The sequence below is a fragment of the Rhinichthys klamathensis genome, unplaced genomic scaffold (assembly GCF_029890125.1).
Source record: "Rhinichthys klamathensis goyatoka isolate OS25496 unplaced genomic scaffold, OSU_Roscu_1.1 h1tg000068l_1, whole genome shotgun sequence".
In the NCBI taxonomy this organism is placed as follows: Eukaryota; Metazoa; Chordata; class Actinopteri; order Cypriniformes; family Leuciscidae; genus Rhinichthys; species Rhinichthys klamathensis.
Genome location: NW_026606611.1, coordinates 6,892,640 through 6,908,462, shown reverse-complemented (window position 1 = coordinate 6,908,462; position 15,823 = coordinate 6,892,640). Strand labels below are relative to the sequence as shown.

The following is a 15,823-nucleotide window of genomic DNA, read 5'->3' as shown; positions in this document are numbered from 1 at the left end:
AAAAGTAAACGAAGTGTGCTAATTAAGGAATCAGTAAAGGTCAGAGAGAAAAAAGAAAAAGAAAAAAAAAGGGTCAATAAAAGGCTTGCTGTAATATTTCATACAGGAATATGTGCATCGATTCATGCTCACCCAACTAAATATGGAATGACAAGGTAATTTCTTGTCCAGCAATCTTTTTTTATTGTTTACCACATCTTAGACCTATTAACTTTGGTGGGAGAAACAGTGTTCAGTGCATCGTTTATGTCACATATTTTAGTTTTCAGGTGCTCGATGGAACTGTTTACTGTGTGGGGATCCAGTGTTTGCTTTATAGGATAATATCCCCCGGATGGGCTTTTCAAGTAAATATTTTGAAGACCTTGTGCAGTTTCTCATAGGATTAAATAACTTTAACCCCAAGGTTTAATGCTGAAGCTAAAGCCAACATCTGTTAAAAGCCAGAATAAATGACAGGCTCAAACACATTAGTATTTGTATGTTTCTTACTTGTGTCTGTAAATTCTGACATACTAGTAATATGCACAATAACAACAACAACAGCAATAACATATGAAACACACGGGAAAAATGCAAAATGTTTAGTTCAAACATAAACATCAAGTGGAGATGTCCTCTAACTGACGCTTAACTAAACACTTTAAAAATGTACTGTTTTTGGTTAAATATACTGCAAACTGTTTACAATACTTTTTTTGACTGTATTTTCCAGAGTGTTAGCGAATTTGGCCTGGACATCATTGAGACGCCTGAAGGAGACAAATGGCCTCAACTCATAGTCCAGCAGAGTCTCGACCGGGAGACGAAGGACACCTTTGTGATGAAAATTAAAGTTGAGGATGGTGGCACACCTCCAAAGTCCAGCACAGCCATTCTGCAGGTGACTGTCTCAGATGTGAATGACAATCGGCCGGTGTTCAAGGACATTGAGGTGGAGGTAAACGTTCCTGAGAATGCCCCAATGGGAACATCTGTCACTCACCTTCATGCCACAGATGCTGATCTGGGGTCCAATGCTCAGATTCACTTCTCCTTCAGCAACCAAATCTCCCCTGCCACCAAACGACATTTTGCTATTGACAGCACAACTGGACTGATTACCGTCAAGCAGCCATTGGACAGGGAAGTCAACCCAGTGCACAAGCTTATAGTGCTGGCCAGTGACGGAAGCTCTACCCCTTCAAGGGCTACAGTGATAGTCAATGTAACAGACATTAATGACAATGTCCCCTCTATAGACACCCGTTATATAATTAATCTAGTTAATGGCACTGTGCTATTGTCTGAAAATGCCCCCCTTAACACAAAAATAGCTCTAATTACTGTGACAGACAGAGATGCAGATCTGAACGGTAAAGTAACTTGTTACACTGATCATGATGTACCTTTCAGACTGAAGCCGGTCTTCAATGACCAGTTTTTGCTTGAAACTGCCGCACCTTTAGATTTTGAGACCACTCGCGAGTATGCGATTAGGATAGTCGCATCTGACTCTGGGAAACCTCCTTTGAACACTTCGGCAATGGTTCTGATTAAAATCAAGGATGAGAATGACAATGTCCCAGTTTTCCCTCAACCTGAAATCCAGCTGTCCATTCCAGAAAACAATGACCCCGGCACACAGTTGATAAAAATCAGTGCAACAGATGCAGATAGTGGTTCTAATGCCCTTATTATTTACAGTATTGGGCCAGATGCTCCTGATGGGTTTAACATAGATCCCCGGTCTGGTATCCTTTCTGTTGTCAAAAGGCTGGATAGAGAGAAGCAGGAGAAGTATTCATTTACAGTCATTGCCAGGGATAATGGTTCTAACGCTCTTCAAAGCAATGTCACCGTAAAGCTAATAGTCCAAGACCAAAATGATAACAGTCCAGCCTTTACCCATCCCGAGTACAACTTCTATGTGCCTGAGAACCTGCCTTTGTATGGAACAGTTGGTTTGATCACTGTCACGGATGCAGATGCTGGCGATAATGCAGTCGTCACCCTCTCGATCATAAATGGAAAGGACAATTTCATCATCGACCCAAAAACCGGGGTGATTAAACCAAACATTACCTTCGACAGGGAGCAACAAAGTTCCTACACATTTGTTGTCAAGGCTGTGGACGCAGGTCAAATGCAAACCACCTCATATGCCAAGGTCACCATAAACGTTGTTGATGTGAATGACAATCGACCGGTGTTTGTCATCCCCTCCTCAAACTACTCCTATGATCTAGTACCTTCAACCACCAGCCCTGGATCTGTGGTGACCAGAGTGTTTGCCATTGACAATGACACAGGCATGAACGCAGAGCTGCAGTATAGTATTATTGGAGGGTCGCCGAGAGGATTGTTTGCCATTGACAAAACGACAGGCAACATTACTCTGCAGGAGAAGATTATAACGACAGACCAAGGTCTCCATAGGCTAGTGGTAAAGGTTAAGGATTTGGGACAGCCTGAGTCCTTACATGCAATTGCCCTTGTTCATTTGTTTGTGAATGATACTGTTTCGAATGCCACGTTCATCCAGGAGCAACTACGCAAGAGTTTGGAGACTCCCTTGGAGCGGAACATTGGGGACAACGATGTGACACCCCAGACCAATGGCTACGTGATTGTCGTTATTGCCATAATTGCTGGGACTATGACTGTTATCTTGGTGATCTTTGTGACTGCTTTGGTACGCTGTCGACAGACACCGAGACACAAAGTTGTCCAGAAGAGCAAGCAGAGTGGTGAGTGGGTATCACCAAACCAGGAAGGTCGGCAGATTAAAAAGAAAAAGAAGAAGAAGAAGAGGTCTCCAAAAAGTTTGCTGTTGAATTTTGTAACCATCGAGGAATCCAAGTCCGATGACCCTACCCATGAGCACATCAATGGCACCTTAGACCTCCCTGTTGAACTTGAGGAGCAGACAATGGGAAAGTACAACTGGGCTACCACACCGACTACCTTCAAACCTGACAGTCCTGACTTAGCCAAGCACTACAAATCCGCTTCCCCTCAGCCAACATTCCAGATCAAACCAGAGACCCCTGTGGCTCCCAAGAAGCATCATGTCATCCAGGAACTCCCACTGGACAACACATTTGTCGTGGGCTGTGACTCACTATCCAAATGTTCCTCCAGCAGCTCCGATCCCTACAGCGTTTCAGAGTGCAGCTGTCAAGGGAGCTTCAAGGCACCTGGACAAATCCACACCAGACAGGTAATTCATAACTTCCTTTCTTCAACCACTTGCTGCTCTAGCTCCCATTTGTACTGTCCTTCTGTGAGAAAGATGCGAAATGGAGGGTGGCAGCCACATGTTCTGAGCTTCAACAAGGGCTCAAAGATGCATGCATGTAAGGATACAATACGCGAATGAAAATCTGAAACTTAAAATTGGGAGGTTGTTGGTTTTATGGTTGTGCGCTCGTATTAACAAAAATGCCATTTCACTTCTTCGCTGAAGAATACTGTAGGAAAAATGCCACAAATTATCAACTGAAGGAATATTCTACACATTAGGAAGACTGTGACAGATAGCGAGAAGTTGGATAGCTTTGATTATGTGATATTTTTCTTTTCTTTTCCAAATTAGACGTTTAATTCTAAAGAGTAATTATTAGCAAAACAACTTTTTGTATGTACGAAAAACAAGAGTGCTATCTTGAGATTACAGCTATGTTTGTTCTTGATTGACATGCCAAAACCAAGCATGCTTGACAGAAAACCAAACAAGATAGGGTTGTGTTTCACTGGCGCAACTGAACAGATGCACACTGCTGAAACAATTGTTTCCCACAGAAATGCTTGATAGAACTCATTAGAGCTAAAACTTGTAACATAGTAGGGAAAGGATGATTATTTTTAAATAGAATTCCGAACTCAGTCCAAAGGAAACATTATAAGTTGTCTCTGAGGGAAATTGCCAGCATTAATGAGATGAAGGTTCATTTGAATACCAGTATTCTAGTCTATGGTTCCAGAGGAGATGTGCCAAATGCAAAATAGCTAATAAATAAAAGCAGGTGAGGGACATAAATGTAAATTGGGGTGGAGAGAGAGGTGGCTTCGCTGTGGCAACTGGTCTTTCTCGCAGAGTGGAAGACTGAGCTGTGCGATTGTAGGTCAGAGAGATCAAGGTGAAGACAGAGCTGTGGGACCGTGAGACTTAAATAGAAGCATATTCACTAATAGCTTGAAACACCATCCATTTTACCTATCAACTGCATGTTTTTAATGACCAGGCATTGAGTCTGCCGCATAGCCATTTTCTTGAGTAGGTTAGAAAGCACAGGACTGCGGTCAGGAAAGTAAGTTGGCAATACTCCAGAGGCCCACATTCAAACAAGACTGAGCATGTAAATAGTGATAGGACACTAGATAAGACACTATCGACATGAACAGTAACTAGCTTGCTAGTTTTACTAGTTTACTAGATTTTGTTTAGCATTAGTATTCAATCACAGACAATCTTGTTTGTTTTTTTCTGTAATATCATGTCATCCACTGTGAGCTCTTGTCCTTATTGAAGAAAATCCCCCTCTGCATATTTCTTACAAATTACAGTATATCCACTCAGACACATTGTGCGCATGGTAATTTAAGGTGACACCCACACATAGCTGATGTTCCATTTTCACCATGATGCCTTTATTTTAAAATGCAGTTAAAAGCAACGCTCTGCCATGGTGCATTATAAGCCTGCTTACATAGTGAGATTATGGAATGACACATAATTCAGGTTAGGTTTGTAATTTGTCCTGCCAAAGTTGTCCTCCCGCTTCTGTACGTTTTGAAATATGCAGAAATATTTGTTGAAGGTTTTGAAACCTTGCATCAGATTCTGCTTGAAATGTTTGTGAAAAAATCCTATTCAGATGGTGCCATGTGGTGCCATGTACTGTCAACTCAATACTATAGTTACTAAAGCAAATTAATATATATATATATATATATATATGAAACTTAAATGAAACTTAAATCTATTCAAGAAAGAATTTAAGAAAGAATGAAACTTAAATCTATTCAATATTTAAAGACATTGGGTTGAATAACAGTGCATGCCTTAGAGATATATGGTATTCCTATACATCTTAAGGTTATTCTGTATGCTTTGACAGGTATTGCTTCGACTATTGAAATCGCCCATTAAAAAAAAAGGTTATACTATCCTGAATCATCTTCAATTCTGAAGTAAAGTGCTCTTTATGTAGCATTCCACTTTTGGCAAACCTTATTTTTGCTTTCATACAATAGCAATTTTTTTTAAATATTTCTTCTTACTTAGTCATTGTAAACAACACTTGGAAAGCAGCTGAGATACATTACTGACAGACAGACAGACACCAGATATTGAAATATCTTGAATATCAGATCATGTCCCATACTCGTTGGCCCCATATTTGGTGCATTAGCTGTGGTGTCTCATGTTAGCTATAAAGCAGTGACACAAATGTCAACATTACTTAACTTTAGTGGCCCCATCTCGATGTCTGAGAAACATCATGTCTGAATGTGCCATGATGAATAGGAGCAAGAACATTTGTAGCGACCATTAAATGATGCATTTCTCCCAGGAAACACTCGTTGATGAAGGTCAATGGGATGCTTAGGGGGCTGGGAATGATGTCAGCATCAAAGAAAAGCTTGTCAAAATACACCATAGTTATGGGCCATATGGCTCATAATACCATCAGAGGTCCATTCTGCATTCTGCTCAGCACCACAAACCTCTTTCCCACCCCTTTCACTCATCTCTGCCTTTCTTTTATCTTTTGCACTCCTTGTTCTCAGACAGTGATTTTAGAGGTCAGTCCCTCCGGTGGTGGTGGGGCTTCTGTCTGAATACACACTTTAGTTGTGGCAGATCAAGTAAATTCCACCGTACTTGACTGATCCCTGGCAAGGCCATGAATATGCAAGAACGCTAGTCAAATCAAACGCTATAAGGCCTCTATATTCAGAGATGGGGTGTATTTGAGGTCAGTAGCTTCGCCATTCTAACCTCATGTTACTTGCAAACCCGTCTTCATTCAGATTGGTATGAATATGCCCTCACAGGGTTATGGGGCCTCACAGTCAAACACATTTTTTTGCATCAGGCTTCATGGTACGTTCAGCTTTTCGAAAACATCATAAAATATGGGAGAGGATGTCCTTGAGTCCATAGTTTGTGCTCTTACCCACCCTCGTTTCAATAATTCAAATTCTACTTCATTTTTGAATCTCACCGGGTATAGGGCAGATGTGTCTAGATTTCTAACAAACACATTTTTTTTAGAAATTCATGAAGTGATTAATCTCTCTTGAATTTCTCTCTCTCTCTCTATTGATTACTTCCAGTTGTGTAAAACTCCAGGCAATTTCTTCAGTGCTTAGCCCATCAACAGGGCCGGCACAAGCTCAACTGCCGCTCTAGGCAAAAAAAAATTTGGGCCGCCCACACTTCACACTCACAATTAAACACGATCTTTGAGATGGATGTGAAACACTGGAGATTTTGTTTATTGATACAATTGCACTAAAATAAAAGCAAATACAAGCATGTTTTCTGATTATAATTTTTTCATTATGCAATGTAAAAAAAAAAATCTGCACGCAATCACTAGCTGCAAATGCAAATTCCATATTATATTATTATGAAGAATATCTCCTGGAAGATTCGGTCTAATTCCAGGTGGGCCGCAGTACCACTTCGACATGTTTTACATAGGATGCGGAAGCACAAGTCTCTAGTTCATTTTCAATGAGAGACACATGGAAAGCAGCAAATCGGTGGTAGTTCTAGTAGCTGCGAAGCGATGGTGTGCAAGCTGTGCTCATTCACCCGGAATCCTGTCACTTGCACAGCTCTTCGTAGCAGTTATAAATATTAATATATGGCGTATATAAATATTACGCACACAATAAGGTGAGCTACGTCACTTCTCCCTCACTTTCTCTCACAAACACATACGCTACATAACCATACCTTTCAGACGTGTGTTTCGGGCTTCAAAATCATTAGTCATCTCCAGCGGTAAAAGTCGTCATCTTTTGTATTCATGTCCTGATAGTTATATTCGTTTTGATGACAATTTTGGTTGTACATCAGGGTGTTTTGCATGTAGACCGATGCCGCTCTAAAGGGTGGGGGTGGGGGCGGGGCGGGAGTGGCACTACTAGGTAGAATGATGGAAAGTATATTTAGATTTAGAACTAATGGGGTGATAACTTTTCTAATATAAGTCCAATAATTATAAGTGAATGTCCCAAAAATAAATGAATTAGTTAAATTTAAAAATAAAACTCTTTCTTTCTTGCCAGCCTGACTGTGCTGCTGCCAGTCGGCTTCCTAGTTTGCCTATAGGCAACCAGCAATTGCCCATCTGCAATTCTTGTGCATCTTGGACTTTAGTAATATATTCTACATGCTCGTTTAATACTGTTCTCTCTTTTTTTTTAACCATTTGTTTCTGCCATAGAGAATCGTAAGTTAAATACAAGTTTGCCATTATCAGTATTGCCCTGAGGCTTTATGGATGTTTTGGTTATTGCATACATTATATATATATATATATATATATATATATATATATATATTATGTGTGTGTGTGTGTGACATGACACTGAAGACTGTAGTAATGATGCTGAAAATTCAGCTTTGCCATCACAGCAATAAATTACATTTTTAAATATATTAAAGTAGGATTGTTTTAAATTGTAACATAAATTCACATCATTACTGTTTTACTGTGTTTTTGATCAAATTTCAGCTTTCCAGTTGTGGTTATACAATGCGCTCACATAGAAATCCATATTTGTGTTGCTACATTTTTGAAGTAGGAACAGCAGTGTGAGGTAGATTTGTTTTTTTCTCCCAAAAATAACCTAAGTCCATTATATACATTTTATCAGCATGTGTTTCCTAGGAAATGAACAATGAGCTTGACATTGTGTTCTACCAGTTAGGCTGCACTTTAATGTCACTGCTGTCAGCTTGAAAAAGTCTCTTAAGTCACTTATCTTTTATTTAGATTTTTTGGCATTGTTGAAGCAGCCCAGTCTCATCCCAAGACGTCATATGACTGACGCTTTTGACCATACGTCAACATCCGACGTTTTAGGGTACCCTTTAACGTCAGTTAGATGACGCTATCTAATCCTAACCCTACCCCAGACCTAAACCTACCCGCGTCATCTAACTGACGCTAAAGGTAAAGCGTCAGTTAGATGACGCCCTAGGATCGTCATCCAACTGACGTTAAAGGGTACCCTAAAACGTCGGATGTTGGCGTATGGTCAAAAGCGTCAGTCATATGACGTCTTGGGATGAGACTGTGTTAGTTGAAGAGTAACTATAGAGAGCTTTGAAATGGTACTTTTCTCTTGCACATGCTAATTAGATTCATCCACTGTCGCTTGCAGATATAGATTTCAGTGATGAATTTAAGAGGTTGACTCAGAAAAGTAATAATGAGGTAATATAACCCTATCAGTTGAGTAAAAAAAAAAAAAATTTTAAGTGTTATACCAAACCACTATCCAACTATCTTAAAAAGAAATGTTTTAGTCACATGAGCTTCCTGTTGTCATCAATGAATGAGTGTTGCTGTAGTGTGGTGGATGTAACGGCACATTTGGAGCAAAAAGCCATTTGGTTTACCTGCATGCACTGACTAGTCACTTTTACCCGTTGATAACACCCAGCATTCTTCAAGGTAAATCCGACAAGTTAAAAATAGCACATAACTCTTTTAGTCTGTTCCTTGAAGAATGCTTTCTCTTTCTCTCTCTTTATGTATGCATGTGAATGTATATGTCCAGAGAGAGAGAGGACTTCATTATCATCTTACACAGTACATACTGCAGCTTAGCAAGCCAGATGATTTTGTAACTACAATCTCCCTATATCTGTCTGTCTCTCTATATTACAGGAGACGGCACTGAAACCACCACTCTATGGCACACTCTGTGGCACAGGTACAGCTCGCTCCCACAGGATAAAAATCAATCTCTAGCTGCCATTTCCTAAAGAGAGGGAGGGAGGGAGAGGAAGGCAATCACTGAAGAGGTGAAAACGTGAACTGTACAGAATCTCCAGCCTCAAACGAGTCCTAGAGAGCAACATCAGACTAATTTAACCGTCCGAAACTCTGCTTGTGACTTGTAGGAGGTTTGAAATGCTTTGTTTAAACCCTTTTGTCCTCATTCACCGGTTGCACCGAATAGGGCACGAAAGACACCTCCACTCTGCTTATCCAAATGGAATATGACTATGGCAAAGACCTCTGTATAGGATGTTTATATAGATATGTATTTATGTATAGAAGCATCACAGTCCTTGTCGTCTGTGTGTCTATTTATTGATTGATTTTGTTCACTGATTTCCTTGATTGACACATTAGACAAAGTTCGATGAAACTTTGACGTGCCTGCTGGTTGTTTCTTTTTTTTACTCTATATATCCTTTGCTCACCTGCTATTACTGTTTTATTTGTTCATTCTGTGCTCGCACAGGCGCAGTATTCGATAGATCCGTTATCACAGCCTTGATACGGCAAACTCCTCATCACTGATTGCCAAGGCTTGTTAATGTGTGGCTAACATTGAAATGCATGGCCCTCTATAGGAGGTACCAACACACTTTAGCTGTGACACTGATTGCCTCCGAATTTTGGACGTGGAAGAGTCTAATATAGCCCTAATGCTTTACTAAGCTGCAATCATATGGGACAGTGTTCCTGCTTTCTAATCAAAGAATCCCCTTGTACGCAGTAGAAAGGGACACCGGGTCTGACCTTTATATGTTGTCTGTGTAGTTCGCTTTTACCAGAGCCAATATAACCTGTAAGATGTATTTAACTGATTTTGAATAGAAAGCCTCCGGCAATCTGTCATACGAGATGGTAGGTTTTAGTTACATCACCTGGGTGTTTGTATATTCTGAAACTGACATGCTATGTATTCATACAACAGAGATGGGGCGAAAAAAAGTATATTAAAAGTAGAAAATACAATACAGAGCACGAAAATACAACGTGGACTATTTAGATTTGATGTCAACAGCAATAAATTTGCAATCAAACGAGAACTCACACTACATGAGCACTTTAAAGTCGTGATAACCATTCTACAGCTCTTTTGTGAAACTTAGCAGTCGGGTATTTCCGTCTTGAATGACTATTACATCACTAATAAATTGCTTTGATGGATAGCACTTTTGTTCAAGCAGTAATTTACTCCTTTTTAGCAAATGGGCTGATTTGTAGAAGTGTCTTTGGGCCCAAATGTTTGACCTCTTATTCCTGCGGAGGTATCAGATGTCTTAATGGTGTCAAGTGTAACGCTCTGGAGTAGGAAACACAGAATGACTCACACATAAAACTGTAGCACTGTGCAAGAAACAATTAGACATGCCTGGATATTTGCGATAGGCAAAGAAAACGATGGGAGGGAAAAAAAGAAATGGACTTTTTTTTTTAATGTAAGGGTCTCATCACTTTCATTATATATGAAGCACCTTACATTATCTTTGTATTCTTCTTTGTTTTGCCAACATGTGAAGTCAACTGTATATAACTGTTTTATGTATGTTTGAGCTTTGGAAGTTTATTAAAGTCTTTTGCATTGTACTGCACATTTCCATGCGTCATTTATTAACTAAACAATATTACATTTATATGCAGTGGGGTCCAAAAGTCTGAGACCACGATTATGATAATGTTTCTGTATTGTAGTTGTTTAAAGTAATGCTAATTTTTATTATAAACAATAAAATCAGGGGAACATGTCACAAAATGTATTATTAGATATTAGTATCTACTTCCTCATTTGATGATTTAAAAAAAAAAAAATTTGTCTCTGATTTTTGAACCCCACTGTATATATTCCCATTTAATATATTGCTTAATTTCCCTTTCAAAATATTTGTGTTTGTTTGTTTTACTGTAAAGTATAAAGTAAGAATGTTGTGGTGCATTAATAAAAAAGCATAAAGGCTGAGCCACATTGGCTCTTTAAACTCACAAGTACTGGCAGTATATAAATTACGCAACCACGTTTATTTAGCTCAATTATGCAACTGCACTGGAATTTATGCATCTATTGAAATGTACCTTTTTATAAGACTGAACAATTACAATTTTTAAGGCTCACTGATCACATATTACCTCAACATCCGTTTGTGAGCTGGCCCAAGAGCCAGCCATTGTTCCCATGTATGTGGTTTCAAAGCATCTGTTCCAGAAGTTCACATGAAAGAAGGGAGAAATGAGAGGCGCAATGGAAAACAATTTAATTGCTTATCAAAGTTACTTTAAATTGCAAGACTGGAGAGCTACCCATTTCCCTTAAGGGAAATATGTCCTTGGTGATTAGAGAAAATGGTGCACATGCACTGCGTTGAGCTTGTCTCCTTTTTTTCTGAGGTAGTGTGCAAATGTCAGCATGCTATTAATATCACAATGTAAACTCTCAGTGTGCTAAACTATGTGTACTCTCTATGTTTGCATGCACACTTCCATAAGAACTGAATGAGAAGACCATCATCAAAGCACATTTGCTCTTTCGTGAAACACTTTTGCTCACTCCAGCTTGCACATGTTTATTATTATGCACATATTTTTAAAAATATACAATCAGCAGGCTGCTGCTTCTACAACTCAGCTTCTACCAAGTAAATAAAGGAATATACATGAAATAGTGATTTTATTTGATATGATTTTAAATTTCTGTAGTTCAAACTGTAGTGCATGGCAATGCCAAGGTCATGGGTTCAATTCCCAGGGAATGCATGAATTGATTAAATATAAAGCTTGAGTGCAGTGTAAGTTACTTTGGATAAAAGCATCTGCCAAATGCATAAATGTAAATATCATTTCATCAGTTGTTCGAGAAGAAAGAGACCACAGAATAATACAAAAGACTTGCACAGTCATGTAGGAAATCAGTTGCTTTTTACAACGGTCAATTATACTGTCAAGTGGTCATTATACAAAACTGAACGCAGAATGAATCAACCAATCAAAATGGAGTATTCCAGAGAGTTTTACTGTCTTTGGATTTAAAGAATGGGTAAAAATCTTCCAACAGATTGGTCTCCATCTGCTGGCAAATTATGTTTCTTAAAGATATGTAATTTAGCCATTGTTATTCTTCAAATTGACTGTGACAGCTGAGGAGAGTTTCGTGTGTTGGCTCTGCTTGATTTGTGGCGTTGAGCTTAAATGTATTATTTGTTTGACAGCGTTTAGAGGAAGAAGAATTCTCATTGAATCAAATAGAAATGCTAGCTACTGCATGCCATGGATTATGAGGCTCCATGTGGTGTGCACAAAGCTAACGTACCTGCATGTTTGCTCATAATCTAATAAAGCAACTGTCAATAAGGAGACTGATTAACTGTAAAGTTTCAGCCTTAATAATGGAAATGCCTCAGGGATTGAGTACATTAGCCTAAAACAACCTTGAACAGGTTAAAGGTACTGTACAGTTCACCCAAAAATGAAAGTCATTTACACACAAAGTGAGACGTTATACTTACAAATTAATACTTTTATTCAGCGAGGATGCATTAAATTGATCAAAAGTAGTAGAGACATTTATATTACAATAGATTTGTTTTTCATATGAATGCTGTTCTATTGAACATTCTATTCTTCAAAGAATTCTGAAGAAAATGTATCACAGTTTCCACAAAGAATATTAAGCAAAGCAGCACACCTGTTTTCAGCATTGATAATAAGAAATGTTTCTTGTGCAGAAAATCAGCATTTTATAATGATTTCGGAAAGATTTTCAGAGTAATGATGCTGAAAAATCCAGCTTTGCATCACAGAAATAAATTACATTTACAAATATTAAAAATAGAAAACTGTTATTTTAAATTGTAATATTTTTTTCAGAATATTGCTGTTTTTACTGTAATTTTTGGATCAAACAAATGCAGCCTCATGAGCATTTTTTTTTTTTTTTTTGTCAGTTGAAGATAGTGGGCTGTTGTTTTGGACCCCATTGACTTTCATTATATGAACCAAAACAGTTCTTCAAAATATCTTCTTTTGTGTTCTGCAGAGGAAAAAGTCATACAGATTTGGAACGGCATGAGGGTGAGTAAATGATGACACAGTTGAAATTGTAGGGTGAACTTTTGTTTAATGTTACCTTTGATGCCACTCGACTTTCACATCAGACTTTGCACAATGTTACAAATCCTCAGAAACACATAGCTTCATTTCCTCTTTTCCTTTCCTGCGCGTGTTGGTGAGAAAGAATAAATGCACGAATTATTTCTAAAAATAGATTTAATTTTGATTAATTTAAAGAAACTTAATGATTCCAAACAAAACCTCGCTGCCACAGCACAATGAAAGTGAAACCAGTGAGGAATTGCATTACTTGACTCTGAATGCCTATGAAAGTACCTCTCCGGCAGGTGCTGACTATGAGAGTACTGCACCATAGAAGAGCTCATGAATTAATAAATCGGCTGGACTTTAGAATGACAAAATGTATCTTGAAGAGGACAGACTAGGATCAGATTGCTGAGAAAGTGCAACAAAACATATGTCTTGAGATCGTATTTATAATTCATATCGATCATATCCTGTGTCCTCAGTATTACATCACACACAGAGGGGCAGAATGGGGCCGGGATTTGAGGGTACCGGAGAGTCGTCTGTCGTTATAAATGATCAGGTACACGAGGGAATTACTGCAGACTGAGAATATTGTGTCCAAGCCCCAAAGGGTTTGCTGATTATCTCTATGTAGTGCTATTTATGCATTTTCTGTGCAGCGGTGTAGGAAACAGGAAGATGGTCTCTGTTATTTGCACTCAAGGCAGTGCAGAGCACTCCTGCTGCCAAATCTCTGCCAAACTGAATTATTCAATCATTTTTTGCAGTTCTACATTTGTGTGTTCAAAAATCGAAGCAGTTCTTAAAGACACCGGTTGTCGCTTGTTAAAATGTGCCCATTGGTTAAAAGTACAATGGTATAAATATTCACAAGCCACACAGGGATAACTATTTTTAGGCTGAACAGATTTACATACAATTGCTCGGAGATAGCTGATGTTAATATTATTGATGAAGGGAATGAATTATGAGTGTGTATATATGCAGACATTTCTTTCAGTACAGAATTGAGCAATGTCAATTAGAGAGTCTGTTTCTCACATTCAAAAGTATCCTAATGCAGAAAAGATTGTCCTAAATGGAGCACGTCTGACGTTAAAGCAGCTCTACAGCCATATAGCTTTTTCTTGGTTTTCGGGGGAGATTAGGAATTGCTTTTAAACTTGATTGTCGTGCTTGTTTGTCTAGGATTGCCAGGTTGTATAGGCTTATTATTCCAAAGGGAAAATGTAAAAAAGCTTCAAAATAAATACACTGCTGTCTGATTAAATGCTCTCGAAATTCAATTGAAGAATGTTGTTATACACTAATCTTCAGGAGGACACTGTCTAAGAAATACATTCTTCTAAAACAAGGGATCAGAATTCAATTTCCAGAGCTTGTTTTTCATTTTGTCTGCATATATAGCAAGGTATCTTTTGTATGCCACATCTTTGCACTGCTCTGCAACATAATTCACTATGTATTTATTTATTAGTGGCATGGCTGTTTTAATTATTTTAATGTATGTTAAAGGGGAATAGTTCACCCAAAAATCAATATTGTCATAATTTACAATGTTGTTCCAAACCTGTGTTTTTTTTTTTTTTTTTTTGTGAGGGTTATCTTATATAAACATGGTTTTCTCACTTTTATTGTAAGGCAAATGATAAAAGTTATATTAGTGCTGCTGTGAAATATATTTGCATATATATTATACAGCTCTGTTGTTTTCTTTGCATTATTCAAGGTCTGAAAACATGGTATATTCTTCTGTTATTTAAACCAAATGGATTTTTTCTGAAAATAAATGATCTAACTGACAATATATTTATGTGGAATTTGGAAGAAATTTTTTCAGTAGTTTGTAGAATAAAAAACAAACAAATTATTTTACTCAAACAGATACATATAAATAATAAATCCAGAGCAACTGCAAAATTTGCAGTGGTCTATTAATTTTTTTTTTTACAGATATGTAGTAACATTCATTTGACATTTTTAAATAAAATCAAGAAATAATCCACCCAATTCTAATAAAAATGCTGCCATTATTTACTAAATCTCATGTCTCTCTAAATCCTTATGACTTTCTTTCAATAATTTTTTTTTACATATATTTTTACTTTGAATGGAAAAGAGCAGCGTGGACATTTTTTCAAATTGCCTTCTTTGTGTTTTACCGTGAGAAGAAGGTCAAACAGGCTTGGAACGTCATGAGGGTGAGTAAATAATGACAGAAGTTTCATTTATGGGTGAACTGTTCCCTCTAAGAAATATACACAATTGTGACACACACAAAACATGTGTTCATTTTCCAAAGAAAGCAGTTCCTCCATCTTCAGGGCTTATTTCTAGGAAACAGTGCTGTGTGGAACGGACATTTGCATGAGATCTTTTCTAAGTGGGTAAGCAGAAAATCGGCTAGTCAGGTTGGGAGGCGTTGACTTAAAGACACTGTTCAGAGCCACTGTAATCCAGGTAATCCAGCACAGATTTCTTGATTTACGCTCGCAAAAGAGATTGGAAGACGATAAGAACCCAGCCCCATCTTAGAATAGCTGATAATCTGGTTTGGACAAAGGACTAAGGGGTATTTACCCAGCCTTAACATTTGCTGAAGCAGATGGTAAGAAGGGGGGTTGGAGCCACCAAACTTCCTCATCTATCTACAGGACAAAAAATAAGGGAGAAAAAAGAACAGTGGATGATAATCAATGTTGTTTATTTGCTGCTTGACTCCT

General features: G+C 38.1%; 1 protein-coding gene across 4 annotated transcripts in view; it reads left to right on the top strand.

The window, feature by feature from the left end:
* The window catches only part of pcdh11 (protocadherin 11), a 215,139-nt gene that overhangs the window by 13,645 nt on the left and 185,671 nt on the right, over positions 1-15,823 (top strand). For 3 of the 4 annotated variants that reach the window (XM_056250364.1, XM_056250365.1, XM_056250363.1), the window contains exon 3: positions 716-3,202. In XM_056250364.1, coding sequence (XP_056106339.1) covers positions 716-3,202 — 2,487 coding nt within the window. Of the gene's footprint in view, positions 1-715; positions 3,203-8,897; positions 10,596-15,823 lie in introns of those variants that run through there. The other variant, XM_056250366.1, reaches the window with a different exon arrangement.